The sequence below is a fragment of the Mytilus galloprovincialis genome, chromosome 11 (assembly GCF_965363235.1).
Source record: "Mytilus galloprovincialis chromosome 11, xbMytGall1.hap1.1, whole genome shotgun sequence".
Classification (NCBI taxonomy): Eukaryota; Metazoa; Mollusca; class Bivalvia; order Mytilida; family Mytilidae; genus Mytilus; species Mytilus galloprovincialis.
In genome coordinates, this window is record NC_134848.1 from 2,753,033 (window position 1) to 2,770,491 (window position 17,459).

The window sequence follows — 17,459 nt, forward strand, 5'->3', positions numbered from 1 at the left end:
AAACCTTGAAAAGGACAAAAACAGTTAAACATAAAAAGGTACCCCCCCCCCCCAAAAAAAAAACAACAACAAAAAAACTTAGATATTTGAACTGAATAATTTATTTTCTTTAAAAGGGCGGTAAATAACTATTCTAAAATTAGCAAGTTGCCAGACAGTTGAAAACAAGTTGCCATACAGTAAATTTGTCAACACGAGCAAGTTGCCGTACCCTAGACTTTATTTTTTATGGTCTATATTCTTTAAAATACATCTTTTTGACAACAAATTTCAGTAAATATGATGCCACACTATAATAACCTAAAAACGTGTCTGGAAAAATAATGAAAAACAGTTCAATATCTTGAGAATTGGGCGACAGAGGACGATAGACCTCAAAATTTTCCGGTACTAAGTGGCAAGTTTTGGAGTATTACACACAATCTTGTATTATTTTGTACTTATCGGCCTAATAATTTAAAGAATTATATATCAGAAAATCATTTCTTAAGCGGCACCCTCATCAAATGAGTGGAAATGCTTTAAATTGAATGAATTCACCCCTAGTTTTTGGTGGGGTTCGTGTTGTTTATTCTTTAGTTTTCTATGTTGTGTCGTGTGTACTATTGTTTTTCTGTTTGTCTTTTTCATTTTTAGCCATGGCGTTGTCAGTTTGTTTTGGATTTATGAGTTTGACTGTCCCTTTGGTATCTTTCGTCCCTCTTTTCTTAACTTGTTTACTTTTTTTTCTATTTCTCTCCGCTTCATTAGTACCCAATTTCCGGTGGCGATGATACAGTGAAAACTAATCTCAATTAAAATATTCTAATGGAGTTTGCAACAATAACTACTCATTTAAATACATCATAAAATATTAAGATGTAAAAAAACTGCTTGTTATTACTGAATGGTAAAGATTATTTAAATTTATCAGTTGGTAGTAAAAAGTGTATATACATTGTATATTGTATATAACAAAGATTTAAGTTGATTCTGGACAAAGAAAGATAACTCCAATTAAAAAAAATTCTTGCTATTGCACAATATTGTGCAATAGGATATTTCTTGCTTACTATTCTGGACAAAGAAAGATAACTCTAATAAAAAAAATTTGCTATTTCACAATATTGTGCAATTAGATATTTCTTGCCATTGCACAATACTGTGCAATTGAAAAGACTTGCTATTGCACAATACTTAATATAATAATTTTAGATCCTGATTTGGACCAACTTGAAAACTGGGCCCATAATCAAAAATCTAAGTACATGTTTAGATTCAGCATATCAAAGAGGCCCAAGAATTCAATTTTTGTTAAAATCAAACTTAGTTTAATTTTGGACCCTTTGGACTTTAATGTAGACCAGTTTGAAAACAGGACCAAAAATGAAGAATCTACATACACAGTTAGATTTGGCATATCAAAGAACCCCAAGGATTCAATTTTTGATGAAATCAAACAAAGTTTAATTTTGGACCCCAATTTGGACCAACTTGAAAACTGGGCCAATAATCAAGAATCTAAGTACATTTTTAGATTCAACATATCAAAGAACCCAACCGATTCATTTTTTGTCAAAATCAAACTAAGTTTAATTTTGGACCCTTTGGACCTTAATGTAGACCAATTTGAAAACGGGACCAATAGTTGAGAATCTACATATACAGTTAGATTCGGCATATCAAAGAACCCCAATTATTCAATTTTGATGAAATCAAACAAAGTTTAATTTTGGACCCTTTGGGCCCCTTTTTCCTAAACTGTTGGGACCAAAACTCCCAAAATCAATACCAACCTTCCTTTTAAGGTCATAAGCCTTGTGATTAAATTTCATAGATTTCTATTTACTTATACTAACGTTATGGTGCGAAAACCAAGAAAAATGCCTATTTGGGTCCCTTTTTGGCCCCTAATTCCTAAACTGTTGGGTCCTAACCTCCCAAAATCAATACCAACCTTCCTTTTGTGGTCATAAACATTGTGTTTAAATTTCATCGATTTCTATTTACTTAAACTAAAGTTATTGTGCGAAAACCAAGAAAAATGCTTATTTGGGCCCTTTATTGGCCCCTTATTCCTAGACTGTTGAAACCAAAACTCCCAAAATCAATCCCAATCTTTCTTTTGTGGTCATAAACCTTGTGTCAAAATTTCATAGATTTCTATTAACTTAAACTAAAGTTATGGTGCGAAAACCAAGAAAATGCTTATTTGGGCCCTTTTTGGCCCCTAATTCCTAAAATGTTGGGACCAAAACTCCCAAAATCAATACCAACCTTCCTTTTATGGTCATAAACCTTGTGTTAAAATTTCATAGATTTCTATTCACTTTTACTAAAGTTAGAGTGCGAAAACTAAAAGTATTAGGACGACGACGCAGACGACGACGCAGACGACGACGACGACGACGCAGACGACGACGCAGACGACGACGCCAACGTGATAGCAATATACGACGTATAAAAACTTGGTATGACCAATGCTTAATGAATTATAACACTGTTTACAAAGTTTCATGACAATAGGATGTATATTATAGACATTAAGTTAACTTCTATACTCATCTTTCCGTGTAAAATTTTGACGTTAAAATTGAAAAATTTCAACTATCAACATTTGGGGCTTTAAAAATTAAAATATTGCAAAAAAATACTTTTTAAATGCCTTAATATATAACTTATCATGTACTTAAAGCAATAGAGTACTCATTTGATTTATCAGACTTGACATAATTATTCAAAAGTCAAATTTATATGAGCCTGCGCCTAAAAATTGAGGTTTTTCAATGAAGGGGGCCTTACATGAAGATGTAATATTTTCCAGCAATTTTAAATCTGTGAAGCTTTTTGGTTATAAATAATCCTTACATATGTATTAAAAGTACTTTAAATGGAAAGAAAAGTTACAAATAACATATCATATTAGTTTAAAAGGGTCTTAGGCCAAGTAAGACTGGAAAAAATTTAGGGTCAATTTAGGCCGTGCCACATATTTACATTAAAAAATGCATATTGAGGCTATAAGAAATAAAAATGTGTGTCTTTTTTATCATTTCTATACTCATGTGACATGATACAACAAATCTGAGCACAAAAAGACTCTTGCAATTAACTTTTCTTACAAGCAGTATGGTCTGATACAAAGATTTTTGCCTTTTTAGGGAAAAACTTGCATGCAATTTATTTTCAACAGGCTTATATTTAAACCACTTGCTATCCTACAGAAGAAAAGAAAGATATTATGTGAAATGGAACAGGTACAATAGACATTGTAAAGTGCATTTGATACAAATTTAGTGAGGTCTTTATTATGGACATCAAATTTTATGTACCAAGCTCCTCACTATTGACTTCATCCAAACAAGGCGTTAGACAAGGGTCATTTATACAACACATTTTGCTCATTTTTTCTGAGATAAACTTCTTTTCTGTAGATTCAGAGTTCATAAATAAGTAAAAGAAGTAGATAATGGCATAGAAACACAAATATTGACACATAAAAACCTGTCAGATAGAAAGTCAGGATGCCATTTATGCATCAATATTGAAAAAGTTATAAAATGCCTATTTTGACCATAAAATGCCAAAATTGGTCATTTTTGCAGAAATTCTATAAAATAAAAGTTTAAATCCTTTAGTTTTATACTATTTGACAAGTTGACACCATCAAATCATTTAGGGAAGTTGCCAGAGTACAAATTCTATATTTACAGATTTCACCTCTTAGGTCCGAGAACACAATTAATTCGTAGTGCATTTCTTTTAGAACATAAGTGAAAATTAAAAAAATCCCACCTGCGCTTTCTCAAAGAAACTTTTACAGTGTGTTGTACTACTTTTGGGACAAATTATATCAAAATTATAGAAAACTTCATCGGCTCTAACTCAAAATATGGACAATTTTATGATTAGGGCGTCTTGAAATCTTTTGACAGCTTCCGAAGTGCTCATTTTCAACCTTTTTCAGCTGGACCAAATCACTACTTTCCTTTAAAATTCTGGACCCAAATTTTTTTACAGTGTAGTTTCATCCCCCTACTTGCAATTTGAGGCATTAAACATGGAGAAATAAATTTGGAAGGGGTATAAAAATTAATGGCAAGTAACCCACTGTCAACACTAGGGACTATATTTGTGAACAACGAAAATCAAGGGACGACAATGGTGGTCTCGGACCATATAATAAATATCTGTAAATGTGTTAAACATTTTACTTTACTTACAAAATCATCTCTACATTCCAAGTTAGCTCCGTTCTTTACACATAATTCTACCTCTTTTATATTCCCCTTCTCTGCAGCTGTAAGAAGTTTCTGTAAGCAAAACAAAGCTTTTACATTTTCCTCTAGAACATATAAATGTATTATAAATGTAATAATTGAATTTAACAAGCTACATTTTTACAGTTTCAACAGTTTATACCAAATACAGTGACTACCAAGAAGGAGTGAAATTGTTGTCTATTATTTCAGAGTTTTTTTTTTATAAAAGTCTGTAGACAATTGTATTATGCATCAGTTTTGAGATCAGTCTAAGTTTTTGTTGAGGTTTGTGTTGCTCGGTCTTTAGTTTTCTATGTAATGTTTTGAATATAAAAAGAAGATGTGGTATGATTGCCAATGAGACATAAAATAGACCTAATGACACAGAAAGTAACAACTATAGGTCACCGTACAGCCTTCAACAATGATCAAAGCCAATATGGCATAGTCAGCTATAAAAGGCCCTGAAATGTAGACTGTTGAATTTTGATTGTTTTTTTCATTTTTTTCCATGGCGATGTCAGATTCTCTTCGACTTAAAGAGTTGTGAATGTCGTACGATATCTTACGTTTCTTTTTTTTTGTCTCCTGGAATTTCATTGAATTTTGTATATTGAAATTCTGTTCACTGTAGTCATTTTGATTTCTCCTGTTCTCCCCCTGAGAATACTGCACACTGTATCTTTATGTACAGTTTATAGACAACATAGGTCACATGACACTGACTTTTAAGAAGAAAAACTTACCTCATCCCAACTTGCCATTATATCCTGTAAAAGAAAATGAAATCATTGTATATTTATAAAAATAAGGAGATATGATTACAAATGAGACAACTATCAACTTAAGTTCAAATGAGGTGGATGTAAGCAATTATAGGCAATGGTACGGCCTTCAACAATAAGAACAAGAGGCTGTCAAGTGACACAAACTAATATAGATCTGCAACTTCTCTATCCATGCCAACAACTTTAAATGTAATGAAATATATCCTTTAATAAAAATAGATTATTATTTAACTAGCTACCATTGAGATGGGAGCCATCTCTGTGGGACCCGCTGTCAATAACGTCCTCTGGTGTTGGTTAATAAACATGTTAAGTATTAAGTATAAAATCATAACGGTTATCTAGATATGGAGCGGACACGATCTTCACCACAGGACACGGGGTTGTCAACTGAAACCAAAGTTTTTGACCTTGACCTGTGACCTAGGAAGTTGTACATTCATCATGACACACCCTCTGGTGTTGGTTAATAAACATGTAAAGTATTGGGTATAGAATCATAACGGTTATCTAGATATGGAGCGGACACGATCTTCACCACAGGACACGGGGTTGTCAACTGAAACCAAAGTTTTTGACCTTGACCTGTGACCTAGGAAGTTGTACATTCATCATGACACACCCTCTGGTGTTGGTTAATAAACATGTAAAGTATTGGGTATAGAATCATAACGGTTATCTAGATATGGAGCGGACACAATCTTCACCACAGGACACGGGGTTGTCAACTAAAACCAAAGTTTTTGACCTTGACCTTTGACCTAGGAAGTTGTACATACATCATGACACACCCTCTGGTGTTGGTTAGAATTGATGTCAAGTATAAACTTTGAAATCATAACGGTTCTCAAGATATAGAGCGGACACGATCTTCACCACAGGACACAGGGTTGTCAACTGAAACCAAAGATTTTTTACCTTGACCTTTGACCTAGGAAGTTGTACATACATCATGACACGCCCTCTAGTGGTGGTTAATAAACATGTAAAGTATAAAGTATGAAATCATAATGGTTGTCTAGATATGGAGCGGACACAAAGTTAAAGTGTTACGGACGGACGGACAGACAGACAGACTGATCACTATAGAGCGACCCGCCTAAAGGCAGGGCCCTTATTAGAGGAGTTCACTTCATAAAATTATATATATAACATTCAGAAAATTCTTCAAACAATTTACCAACATTTGACCAAAGAAACAAGAAAAAAGCTTAAAATGTCATAATTTATCATTTATGCAATGTCTTTAAAAATCTTTTTAAAAATGAGTTATTTCCCTTTGAAATTCTGTTCTCTGTTGTAATCTTGATTTCTCCTGTTCTCCCCCTAGGAATACTGCACTCCTGTATCTTTCTGTACAGTTTATAGATACATAGGTCACATGACATAGGTCACATGACCATGATGACACTGACTGACTCTGAGAATATTGCATGCCTGTATCTTTATGTACAGTTTATAGACAACATAAGTCACATGATTGTTGATTTTTAAGAAGAAAATCTTACCTTATTCCAACTTGCCATTATATCTTGAAAAAGAAAAACACAATTTCATAGACAATGGCACTTGCGCCCTTAGTGTCTAGCGATAATTGTTGGTATCACTCTACAGTGCTGAGAAAGGAAATTATCAGTTAGTAAGATCAAAGGAAAATTTCGTAAAATAGCGATAATTTTGTATATTGAAATTCAGTTCACTGTAGTCAATTTAATTTCTCCTATTCTCCCCCTGTCTGACTCTTGAGAATACTACACACCTGTATCTTTATGTACAGTTTATAGACAACATAAGTCACATGACCATTGACTTTAAAGAAGAAAATCTTACCTCATCCCAACTTGCCATTATATCCATTATAAAGAAAAACACAATATTGTATCATGTTTGTACACAAGAGTTGTAATTCATTTGTAATTTGAAGAGAACTATTTTTAAGGGGCATTAACTACTAAAAACAAACAAACATAAAATAAGATTTTTTACCACTATGTTCTAATTTTAGCCATGTCGGCCATTTTGTTTGGTAGGTGGGGTCATCGGACACATTTTTAAACTATATACCACAATTATGATTTTAGGGCAGCAAACTAACAACGGGTTGTAGGATTCATCTAAAAAAAATTGAGGGGATAGATCTTATTCTGATGGACATTTAAATCTTGAAAGACTTGCCCTTAATGTCTTAGTTTCAAAGATATAAAGCAAAAACTGCATTTTACCACTATGTTCTAATTTTAGCCATGTCGGTCATTTTGTTTGGTAGGTAAGGTCATCGAACACATTTTTTAAACTATATACCACAATTATGATTGTGGCCGAGTAAGTTTAAATTTGGCCCAGTGGTTTCAGAGAAGAAGATTTTTGTACAAGCTGAAAAAAATGATGAAAAAGTTGTTAAAATTGACTATAAAGGGCAATAACTCCTTAAGGGGTTGACTGACAATGTTGGTCATGTTGACTTATTTGTAGGTTTTATTTTGCTGAACATTATTGCTGTTTACAGTTTATCTCTATCTATAATAGTATTCAAGATAATAACCAAAAACTGCAAAATTTCCTTAAAATTACCAATTCAGAAGCAGCAACCCAACAACAGGTTGTCCGATTCGTCTGAAAATTTCAGGGCAGATAGATCTTGACCTGATCAACAAATTAACCCCCATGTCAGATTTGCTCTAAATGCTTTGGTTTTAAAGATATAAGCCAAAATATACATTTTACCCCTGTGTTCTATTTCTAGCCATGGCGGCCATCTTGGTTTGATGGCTAGGTCATAGAACACATTTTTTAAACTAGATACCCCAAGGATGATTGTGGCCAAGTAGTTTCAGAGGAGAAGATTTTTGTAAAAGTTTACGGACGCCGGACGCCAAGTGATGAGAAAAGCTCATTGACCGGACAAGCAATTTTTTGTGTCTTTGTTCACCGTGGACAAGTTAAAATTTAAAATGATGCTTGACATTGTTGATTTATATAATCATAAAGAAAAGTCCCCAAAATCCATTCACAAAAGTAGAAAAAATAACAAATAACAAGACGAAAACAACTTGTTTTAGTAAAACTCAATCATGATCAAGACAGATTGGTTATCAAACAAAAAATAGGTATGGGGATTCGGGTTTCATTCATATTCTGTGATTTTTTCCCATTGATTCAGGATTGTTGATCAGGTTATCAGGTTATAGCAACGGTACACCAGAAATGGTAATTATTAATTTCAAAGACTTATTTCTCAAGAATGAAAACTAAATGACCGGTCAAGATGTATTTAAGTATCTTAAGATAGGTCATCGCTCGGAAGTCAAGAATTGGAAATCAGAGACGGCAAAGCGCAAATATCAGGAACATTTATAACCAAGGCCAGTACTATGCTCGTTCCTGACCTGGTTAATCATCTTGCTAGGTTGGGGGAACTTAAGCTGGTAGCTTTCATATGAATACATGTCAACGTAACACAGATTCAAGTTCAATATATAATGTTTATTAAATCAGCATTCAGTATAGTTTATCAATCACAATAATCACAATAATCACATAAGTTCATGAGACATAATAAAACAGTATGTCTAATATAAATCCAAGTCTATAACACCAGTGTCCAATACGTGACTATAAAACAAGTGTCCCAAACTGCATGGTCAACTAATATATATTGTATTTCATTATTCAATTTTACATACATTAATACTCAATATATTTACTTTACATAATAAAGCTTATTTATCTATTTTCCCAAATATCAAGTCTTTGTGACATAACCTAAAATCTTAAAAAGTAAGAAATCCCTTTTGTATATATAGCACTTCTCTTATCCTTAATTCTCTATTGTCATTTAGGCCTCAGGGAATTACATAATAATTTGCTTTACACTTATCTAAAATTGTGAAGATTTATATTAACTATTTATCAAGTAAATTATTTCTTAAGCTAGTGCTAAATATCTTAACTAATACTGAATTATAACAAATCTTTGAATTCCACATTTTAACATTCTTGCATCTAAAATATACTGGTTATACCCTTCCCTTCGTCGCCAAGATTGCTCCTGCAATCTTCAATTAAAATACAAAATGCATCATAAAAAAAATGTTATACACATATCATATAGTTCAAGTGAATTACTGAATCCTGTCAATAAGATATTACAATATATACAAAAAAAAAATTATGGTGAAAACATTAATTAATTTACTGAATCCTGTAATAAAACATTACTAAATATACAGCCCTGGTACAGCTGGATAGTATTATTTTCAAAACTAATTCAACTGCACGTACATGAAACATTTAGTAATCTGAATAGTCACTCAACTTTAAAAATAGCCAATTCCGGATACAAGTGTATAAGCAATGTACTTATTGTGTTTTATTTTTGTACTATCAATTCCAAGTTTACTTTCCACAGCCATACAGCAGCCATTGAGAGTGAGAGAAGGTATTTCACTTCGTATCTTATCACCGTTAATTCTAGGAGGAACCCCATTTCTAAATCTTTAAATACTAATTTCCTTTGGGTCCATGGGCATGACTCCTTTCCGTACACACTCCTAAGTTTAAATTGAGATCGTTCTTAATATAATCATGATTTTACAACGTTTATCGACATCTAACAAGTTAATTTTTCTTGATGAGTCGTATTGTATTTCGACTTTCGATTTTGATGGAAAATACTTCCATAGGGAGACAACTCGAAACGATAATATGGAAGACTCCATTTCGGCTGAAGGGGAGTTATAGGTAAACACTATATTTATTTTAATTCAAATGATGCATATGATTTAAAATTATACAACCCTCAATAGCAGACAGACATAGAAAGAATCCCATGAGTTTCAAATTAATCAATGAAGCGGGGAATCCAGAGCAACCACTCAATCTGATACCCCTTGAAATCAAGAAAACTATACGCATGCGCATTAATCATGTTAATACATAAACAAACCCGCGACTTGCAACTTGGAACAAGGACGTTTATTAAAAGATATGATGAATGGTTCTCCATTTCTTTATGAGAGTACAGTATCAAATATCAGTTTCATAACGGTAAAATATGGAAAAACTCCACTTCAGTTCTTATATGAAATTATTTATCAGAATTCAGAGGACTCTCCCATTTATCAAAACTGGGAATTCCCTCTGACGTGTTTCTAAATTTATAAAAACTCTAAATATAAATACTGCTTAATTTTCCGTGTTCCGAACTAAAATCTAAGAAATGATGACAAAATAGCATAACAAAAATATTGTTAGAAAGATATTTATTTTGCATATTTTTCTGTCTAGAAAGATCTTTTTTTTTCTTTTTTTTTCCGACCGACCGACCCGACTTTTTCACGGGGAAAATCCGTAAACCAACAAATTAAAAAACCCTGGCCTTACATTATTGATGTGTACATTGACGTCACCTTGCACAATTTATATGCTATACAATGTCTAGATATGATATAGCTAAAGGTTAAATGTCATAGGATATAGCTTGAAAACAATCCGGGTTGCTAAGGACTTCCTTTACATCAATCCATTTGTTGTTCTATTAACAACCATGTAAAAACTCTGTGGATTAATAAAATAGAATAACGACCATGTAAAAACTCTGTGGATTAATAAAATAGAATAACGACCATGTAAAAACTCTGTGGATTAATAAAATAGAATATCGACCATGTAAAAACTCTGTGGATTAATAAAATAGAATAACGACCATGTAAAAGCTCTGTGGATTAACAAAATAGAATAATGACCATGTAAAAACTCTGTGGATTAATAAAATAGAATAACGACCATGTAAAAACTCTGTGGATAAATAAAATAGAATAACGACCATGTAAAAACTCTGTGGATTAACAAAATAGAATAACGACCATGTTAAAACTCTGTGGATTAATAATATAGAATAACCACCATGTAAAAACTCTGTGGATTAATAAAATAGAATAACGACCATGTAAAAGTTCTGTGGATTAATACAATAGAATAACGACCATGCAAAAACTCTGTGGATTAATAAAATAGAATAACGACCATGTAAAAACTCTGTGGATAAATAATATAGAATAACCACCATGTAAAAACTCTGTGGATTAATAAAATAGAATAACGACCATGTAAAAGTTCTGTGGATTAATAAAATAGAATAACCACCATGTAAAAACTCTGTGGATTAATAAAATAGAATAACGACCATGTAAAAACTCTGTGGATTAATAAAATAGAATAACGACCATGTAAAAACTCTGTGGATTAATAAAATAGAATAACGACCATGTAAAAACTCTGCGGATTAATAAAATAGAATAACCACCATGTAAAAACTCTGTGAATTAATAAAATAGAATATCGACCATGTAAAAACTCTGTGGATTAATAAAATAGAATAACCACCATGTAAAAACTCTGTGGATTAATAAAATAGAATAACGACCATGTAAAAACTCTGTGGATTAATAAAATAGAATAACAACCATGTAAAAATTCTGTGGATTAATAAAATAGAATAACGACCATGTAAAAACTCTGTGGATTAATAAAATAGAATAACAACCATGTAACAATTCTGTGGATTAATAAAATAGAATAACGACTATGTAAAAACTCTGTGGATTAATAAAATAGAATAACGACCATGTAAAAACTCTGTGGATTAATAATATAGAATAACGACCATGTAAAAACTCTGTGGATTAATAAAATAGAATAACGACCATGTAAAAACTCTGTGGATTAATAAAATAGAATAACAACCATGTAAAAATTCTGTGGATTAATAAAATAGAATAACGACCATCATGACCATGTAAAAACTCTGTGGATTAATAAAATAGAATAACGACCATGTAAAAATTCTGTGGATTAATAAAATAGAATAACGACCATGTAAAAACTCTGTGGATTAATAAAATAGAATAACGACCATGTAAAAACTCTGTGGATTAATAAAATAGAATCACGACCATGTAAAAACTCTGTGGATTAATAAAATAGAATAACGACCATGTAAAAACTCTGTGGATTAATAAAATAGAATAACGACCATGTAAAAATTCTGTGGATTAATAAAATAGAATAACGACCATGTAAAAACTCTGCGGATTAATAAAATAGAATAACGACCATGTAAAAATTCTGTGGATTAATAAAATAGAATAACGACGATGTAAAAACTGTGTGGATTAATAAAATAGAATAACGACCATGTAAAAACTCTGTAGATTAATAAAATAGAATAACGACCATGTAAAAATTCTGTGGATTAATAAAATAGAATAACGACCATGTAAAAACTCTGTGGATTAATAAAATAGAATAACGACCATGTAAAAACTCTGTGGATTAATAAATTAGAATAACGACCATGTAAAAACTGTGTGGATTAATAAAATAGAATAACGACCATGTAAAAACTCTGTGGATTAATAAAATAGAATAACGACCATGTAAAAACTCTGTGGATTAATACAATAGAATAACGACCATGTAAAAACTCTGTGGATTAATAAAATAGAATAACCACCATGTAAAAACTCTGTGGATTAATAAAATAGAATGACCACCATGTAAAAACTCTGTGGATTAATAAAATAGAATAACGACCATGTAAAAACTCTGTGATTAATAAAATAGAATAACGACCATGTAAAAACTCTGTGGATTACTAAAATAGAATAACGACCGTGTAAAAACTCTGTGGATTACTAAAATAGAATAACGACCATGTAAAAATTCTGTGGATTAATAAAATAGAATAACGACCATGTAAAAACTCTTGCCAAATTTCATCAGTTTCCCTTATATATAATTTTATTTATTTTTGGCATTTTATATTGTTATTTTCAAAATCTCGTGTTTCAAAAAAGACGGTTAACCCCTTTTTTATTTCATTTTCTGGTGTATTTTTACAAGCCGAATCCAAATATGTGATAATTAAATAAATGGGGAATGTGTCCATGTGACACAGATCATGCCCCCGCTTGCATATCATAAACGTTATAAAGGGGCATAACTGTACAACAGTAATATTGACACCCCTAAAATTCAAACTTGATTTGTATTTTGTGGTAATAAGCATTGTGTATAAGTTTCATAACATTTGGTTGAGGCAAACTAAAGTAATGGAAGGGACGGACAGACAAGGGTAAAACTTAATGCCCCTTCCCTTACAGCCGGGGCATAAAAAATTCTGTGGAGAAGTTAATTGTGTACACTTTGCCTTTATGTTGTTTTGAAAGAAACTTGTTTAAGTAAACATGGTAAAGCCTCTGTCTAATTATCAATATGATTAAGGTGGTACCTAACACTTTCACTAAAATTAATATTGCTAGTTTAATTCTCTTAAAATTTTGACAAAGTATTTACTTTGACCCTTTTACAAAAATATAAAAATTTCAAAAAATTTGAACCAACCATTTTATCAGAAAAATTATACTGGTTATATAGCAGTTTGACAAACACTTATTTTGATCATTGAGAAGCTTAATATTCCCTTAACAACACAACGTAATTAAAACGTTTAGATGATTTTACAGAGTTATCTCCCTGAAGTGTTAGGTACCACCTTAAATGATTAAACATGTTAAATACCCAATGTGAAATCTGTTGGCCAGAGTTCTGCAATTGTCAATAAGGGATTACAGGTGGGCCTTTGTCAAACTCTTATTGCAACTTCAGCATGTTATTGTACAGTCTGTCGTCATGGCCTTAATGCCACTTTATATTGCATACATTTTTACCCCATCTGCCACCAGTCAATTAGCCTCATAAGAATCTGCAAATAAAGATTTATATAAAATGTTAAACATGTAAATTATCATTGATTTGGTCATAATTATAACTGTCATAACTGTATACAAAACTTTGAATTTTTGAAATACTACAGGCTTTTCTACCTCAGGAATAGATTACCTTAGCTGTATTTGGCAAAACTTTTATGAATTTTTGGTCCTCAATGGTCTTAATCTTCGTACTTTATTTAGCCTTTTTAACTTTTTTTTTATTTGAGTGTCACTGATGAGTCTTTTGTAGACGACACGCACGTCTGGCACAAATACAAAATTTCAATCCTGGTATCTTTGATGAGTTTATTTATCTTGTTTATAAACAGATGTGAACCTGTAAAAAAATCCTGGGTCTAATATTATTAAATGTAATTTGAAGAATGGAATGCCAATAAAATTTGCTGACAATACAGTGAAGGTCATACAGTTCCCTCGTAATTCAGATTTTATAAAGAACAATGTGTACTTATCTAATCAAAATTTCTTGATTGCAGGTGCGTATTTTGTGGTATGTACTTGTACACAAGACAGCCATGTGATATCTAATTCATGTTTCAGATTGCTAGAGTAAAGGAGGGGCTAGATACGGGGAATTCTGTAATTCGAAGAGTGAAGCCTATGGTTCACATACATGTACCTGTCTATTTGTTATATATATTACAGTGTTTTTGTTAAACAACTGATTAACATTGTTATCACAACTAATTCAAATTTTCTGAAGATAAAAAACAATTACCCCACATCTATGATTAGTGATACATTATTAAAATGTAATAACATATACATGTAGCCTAGATGAAATTTATTTTGATAATCACGTTTATCTAAGGGGACGACCATTTGATATACTAGACGTGCAAAATAAATTGTGTTACCATGGTTACTGACAACGATTTACAACAGCCTGCAAACTGCACAAGCCTTAAAATGGTGGGAAAGAGATTACATAAAGTGATCTGGTACAAGGGTTAAAAATGTGATTACCCAGTGATCTGGAAGTTTTTTTTCACTATGGTCCCAGGGCCCCTTGAAAATAAATTCAATGGGCCATTTTAAAAAATAATGGGCCATTTTAAAAAATAATGGGCCATTTGAATTGACCTCTGTAAAAAATAAAAAAAGTATCAGTATATTTTGGCAAAAAGGTGTTGGTACTTACCTTTATGATTTTAAATAAAATCATGGATATTGTTCCTGTGATTTTGTAATTTCAATTTCAATGAATATATATACAATAACTTCTTCCAACCCCAACAATATTTCAGTTAACCTTTATTTACTATGTTTAAACTGGTACTGTTGCCTTGTTCATGTTAATGGGTTTTTTTGTACATTAAATTTGGGTCTTTGTCGATACCATACTTATTCCAGATGTTCTGTATCAGAGGTCATTTCATCTTGTATTATTATAACTTCATCACGGTGACAAGAATAACAGTATAGAGTACCATTAAACAAAACTTAGAACAAAACAACAAATCGCTGAAGTCATGTTTACAAAATGTCAAAACAAGCCAAAGACCAAAAAATGACAAGGACAGTTAACATGGTTAAGCGTCTTTTATGGAGACAAAAACTATATTCCTAAAAAGTCTTTGGGGTTCTTCAATCGAAATAATACCAAACTAAACTAAATGAGATTATTATAAGAGTTAAATCTCGTCTGTACTAGCCAAATTTCACAAATTTAAAGATGTTTATAAAAAAAATATATCATGAATGAGGGTTAATTAGGTTTTTCGAATTATCAGATAGACCACATGGTTCTATTATTACTATAGGAAAACACCCGAGACGTTAAATCGCATGGTTCTTTTATCAGGCCACAGACCACAATTAATTCCTCTATCAGTTCTTTATAACATGTATAACCAGTCAGGGGACTTACTGAAATCAGTGATTTTTAAATCACTTATTTGAGTAGCAAATTCAACATGTTCAAGGTTTTGTCACAAATTGGGATTTTGTATTTTTTTCAAAATTTTAAACACATAGGTTTAAACAATATCTTTTAATTAGTAAAATTAAAAAATATGAACTTTTTGCTTCTTTTAAGTAGCAAGGTTTATACCTTTGATGCTATCATTTAGCTGAAAATTCTATTTTAGTTGAAAAAATGCTATAATAATGGCTTTACATAATGAACTGATACTTTCTTTAAAGATTTTTCACAGCAGTGGGAGTATTTTTCCTGTGAAGTTCAAGGTTTCATTTTTCAGATTATGTAATAAAATTCTACTGTTCGCGATAAAAATTTCACTGTTCGGGGGTGTTGAAATTAGTGGGGGTTATTAAAAGAATGATACTTAAAGAAGTGATTTTTGGGAAGGAAATTGAGGTCTGATACATGTACTTAAACAAGTGATTTTTATGTCATTATCCTAGATTCAGTACAAGGTCATCACCTGAAATGACCTGGTCATCCTAGACAACACAGATGTTGGTTCTGATAAGTTTAGAAACATAATTAGTCCCTGGATCATTAGTATTCTATATTAAAGGTACAATAAAATTAAATCACTTCTTCTGGTGATTAATTTGTACTACTTAAATAGGTGATTTTGAAAGAAAGACAACTCTAACTTCCAACCTTTATGGAAATAATGTTACTTGAATCAGTGATTTAGAAAATCACTTGTTTAAGTAAGTCCCCTGACTGATAACGTTTTGCATCATTAAAAAAATTGCACCATGCACTTTTGTCAATTTTTTTTTTGTGTGTAATGTAAAGTCCTAGTCCGTTTTGTAGTCCAAATATATATCTAAAATTCAGAAAGATTGAACCAATGACTTTTACAAATTGAGCCAATACACATCCATACCCTTATTGACAAGTCAAGAGATGTTCCAACCAGATGCTCCGCAGGGCGTAGCTTTATACGACCGCAGAGGTTGAACCCTGAACGGTTAGGGCAAGTATGGACACAACATTCAAGCTGGATTCAGCTCTAAATTTGGATTGTGATTAAATAGTTGACACAGCATAGGTTTCTGACACAGAATGAATGTGTTCTAATGAACTTAAAATTTTTGTTTCTCTTAGAGCAATTCACTATGCTGTTGAATATTAATCCTCTCAAAAAAATGTTTGAAGAAATTTTCTTTTTTATTTATGAAATTTCAAATGAGAAAAATTGAACCCAATTTTTTTAATCACATCCCCCTTTCCCTTATTCCAAAACTAATCTCAATTAAAATTTCTAATGGAGTTTGCAACAATAACTACTCATTTAAATACATCATAAAATATTAAGATGTAAAAAAACTGCTTGTTATCACTGAATGGTAAAGATTATTTAAATTTATCAGTTGGTAGTAAAAAGTGAATATACATTGTATATTGTATATAACAAAGATTTAAGTTGATTCTGGACAAAGAAAGATAACTCCAATTAAAAAAAAATCTTGCTATTGCACAATATTTTGCAATTAGATACTTCTTGCTTACTATTCTGGACAAAGAAAGATAACTCTAATTAATTTTTTTTTTGATATTTCACAATATTGTGCAATTAGATATTTCTTGCCATTGCGCAATACTGTGCAATTGAAAAGACTTGCTATTGCACAATACTTAATATAATAATTTTAGATCCTGATTTGGACCAACTTGAAAACTGGGCCCATAATAAAAAATCTAAGTACATTTTTGAATT

General features: G+C 31.5%; 3 protein-coding genes across 3 annotated transcripts in view; 1 reads left to right on the forward strand and 2 right to left on the reverse strand.

Annotated features, from left to right (window-relative positions):
• LOC143051550 (uncharacterized) overlaps positions 1–17,459 on the forward strand; it is a 576,970-nt gene that overhangs the window by 485,366 nt on the left and 74,145 nt on the right. The gene's annotated exons all lie outside the window — the stretch shown is intronic.
• The window catches only part of LOC143051961 (uncharacterized), a 353,125-nt gene that overhangs the window by 325,112 nt on the left and 10,554 nt on the right, over positions 1–17,459 (reverse strand). The gene's annotated exons all lie outside the window — the stretch shown is intronic.
• LOC143051962 (uncharacterized) overlaps positions 1–17,459 on the reverse strand; it is a 467,775-nt gene that overhangs the window by 90,452 nt on the left and 359,864 nt on the right. Inside the window, exons 2-4 of the mRNA XM_076224940.1 lie at positions 13,610–13,793; positions 4,988–5,011; positions 4,203–4,292 (exon numbers count right to left, since the gene is read on the reverse strand). Coding sequence (XP_076081055.1) covers positions 4,203–4,292; positions 4,988–5,005 — 108 coding nt within the window. The 5' untranslated portion in view covers positions 5,006–5,011; positions 13,610–13,793. The remainder of the gene's footprint in view (positions 1–4,202; positions 4,293–4,987; positions 5,012–13,609; positions 13,794–17,459) is intronic.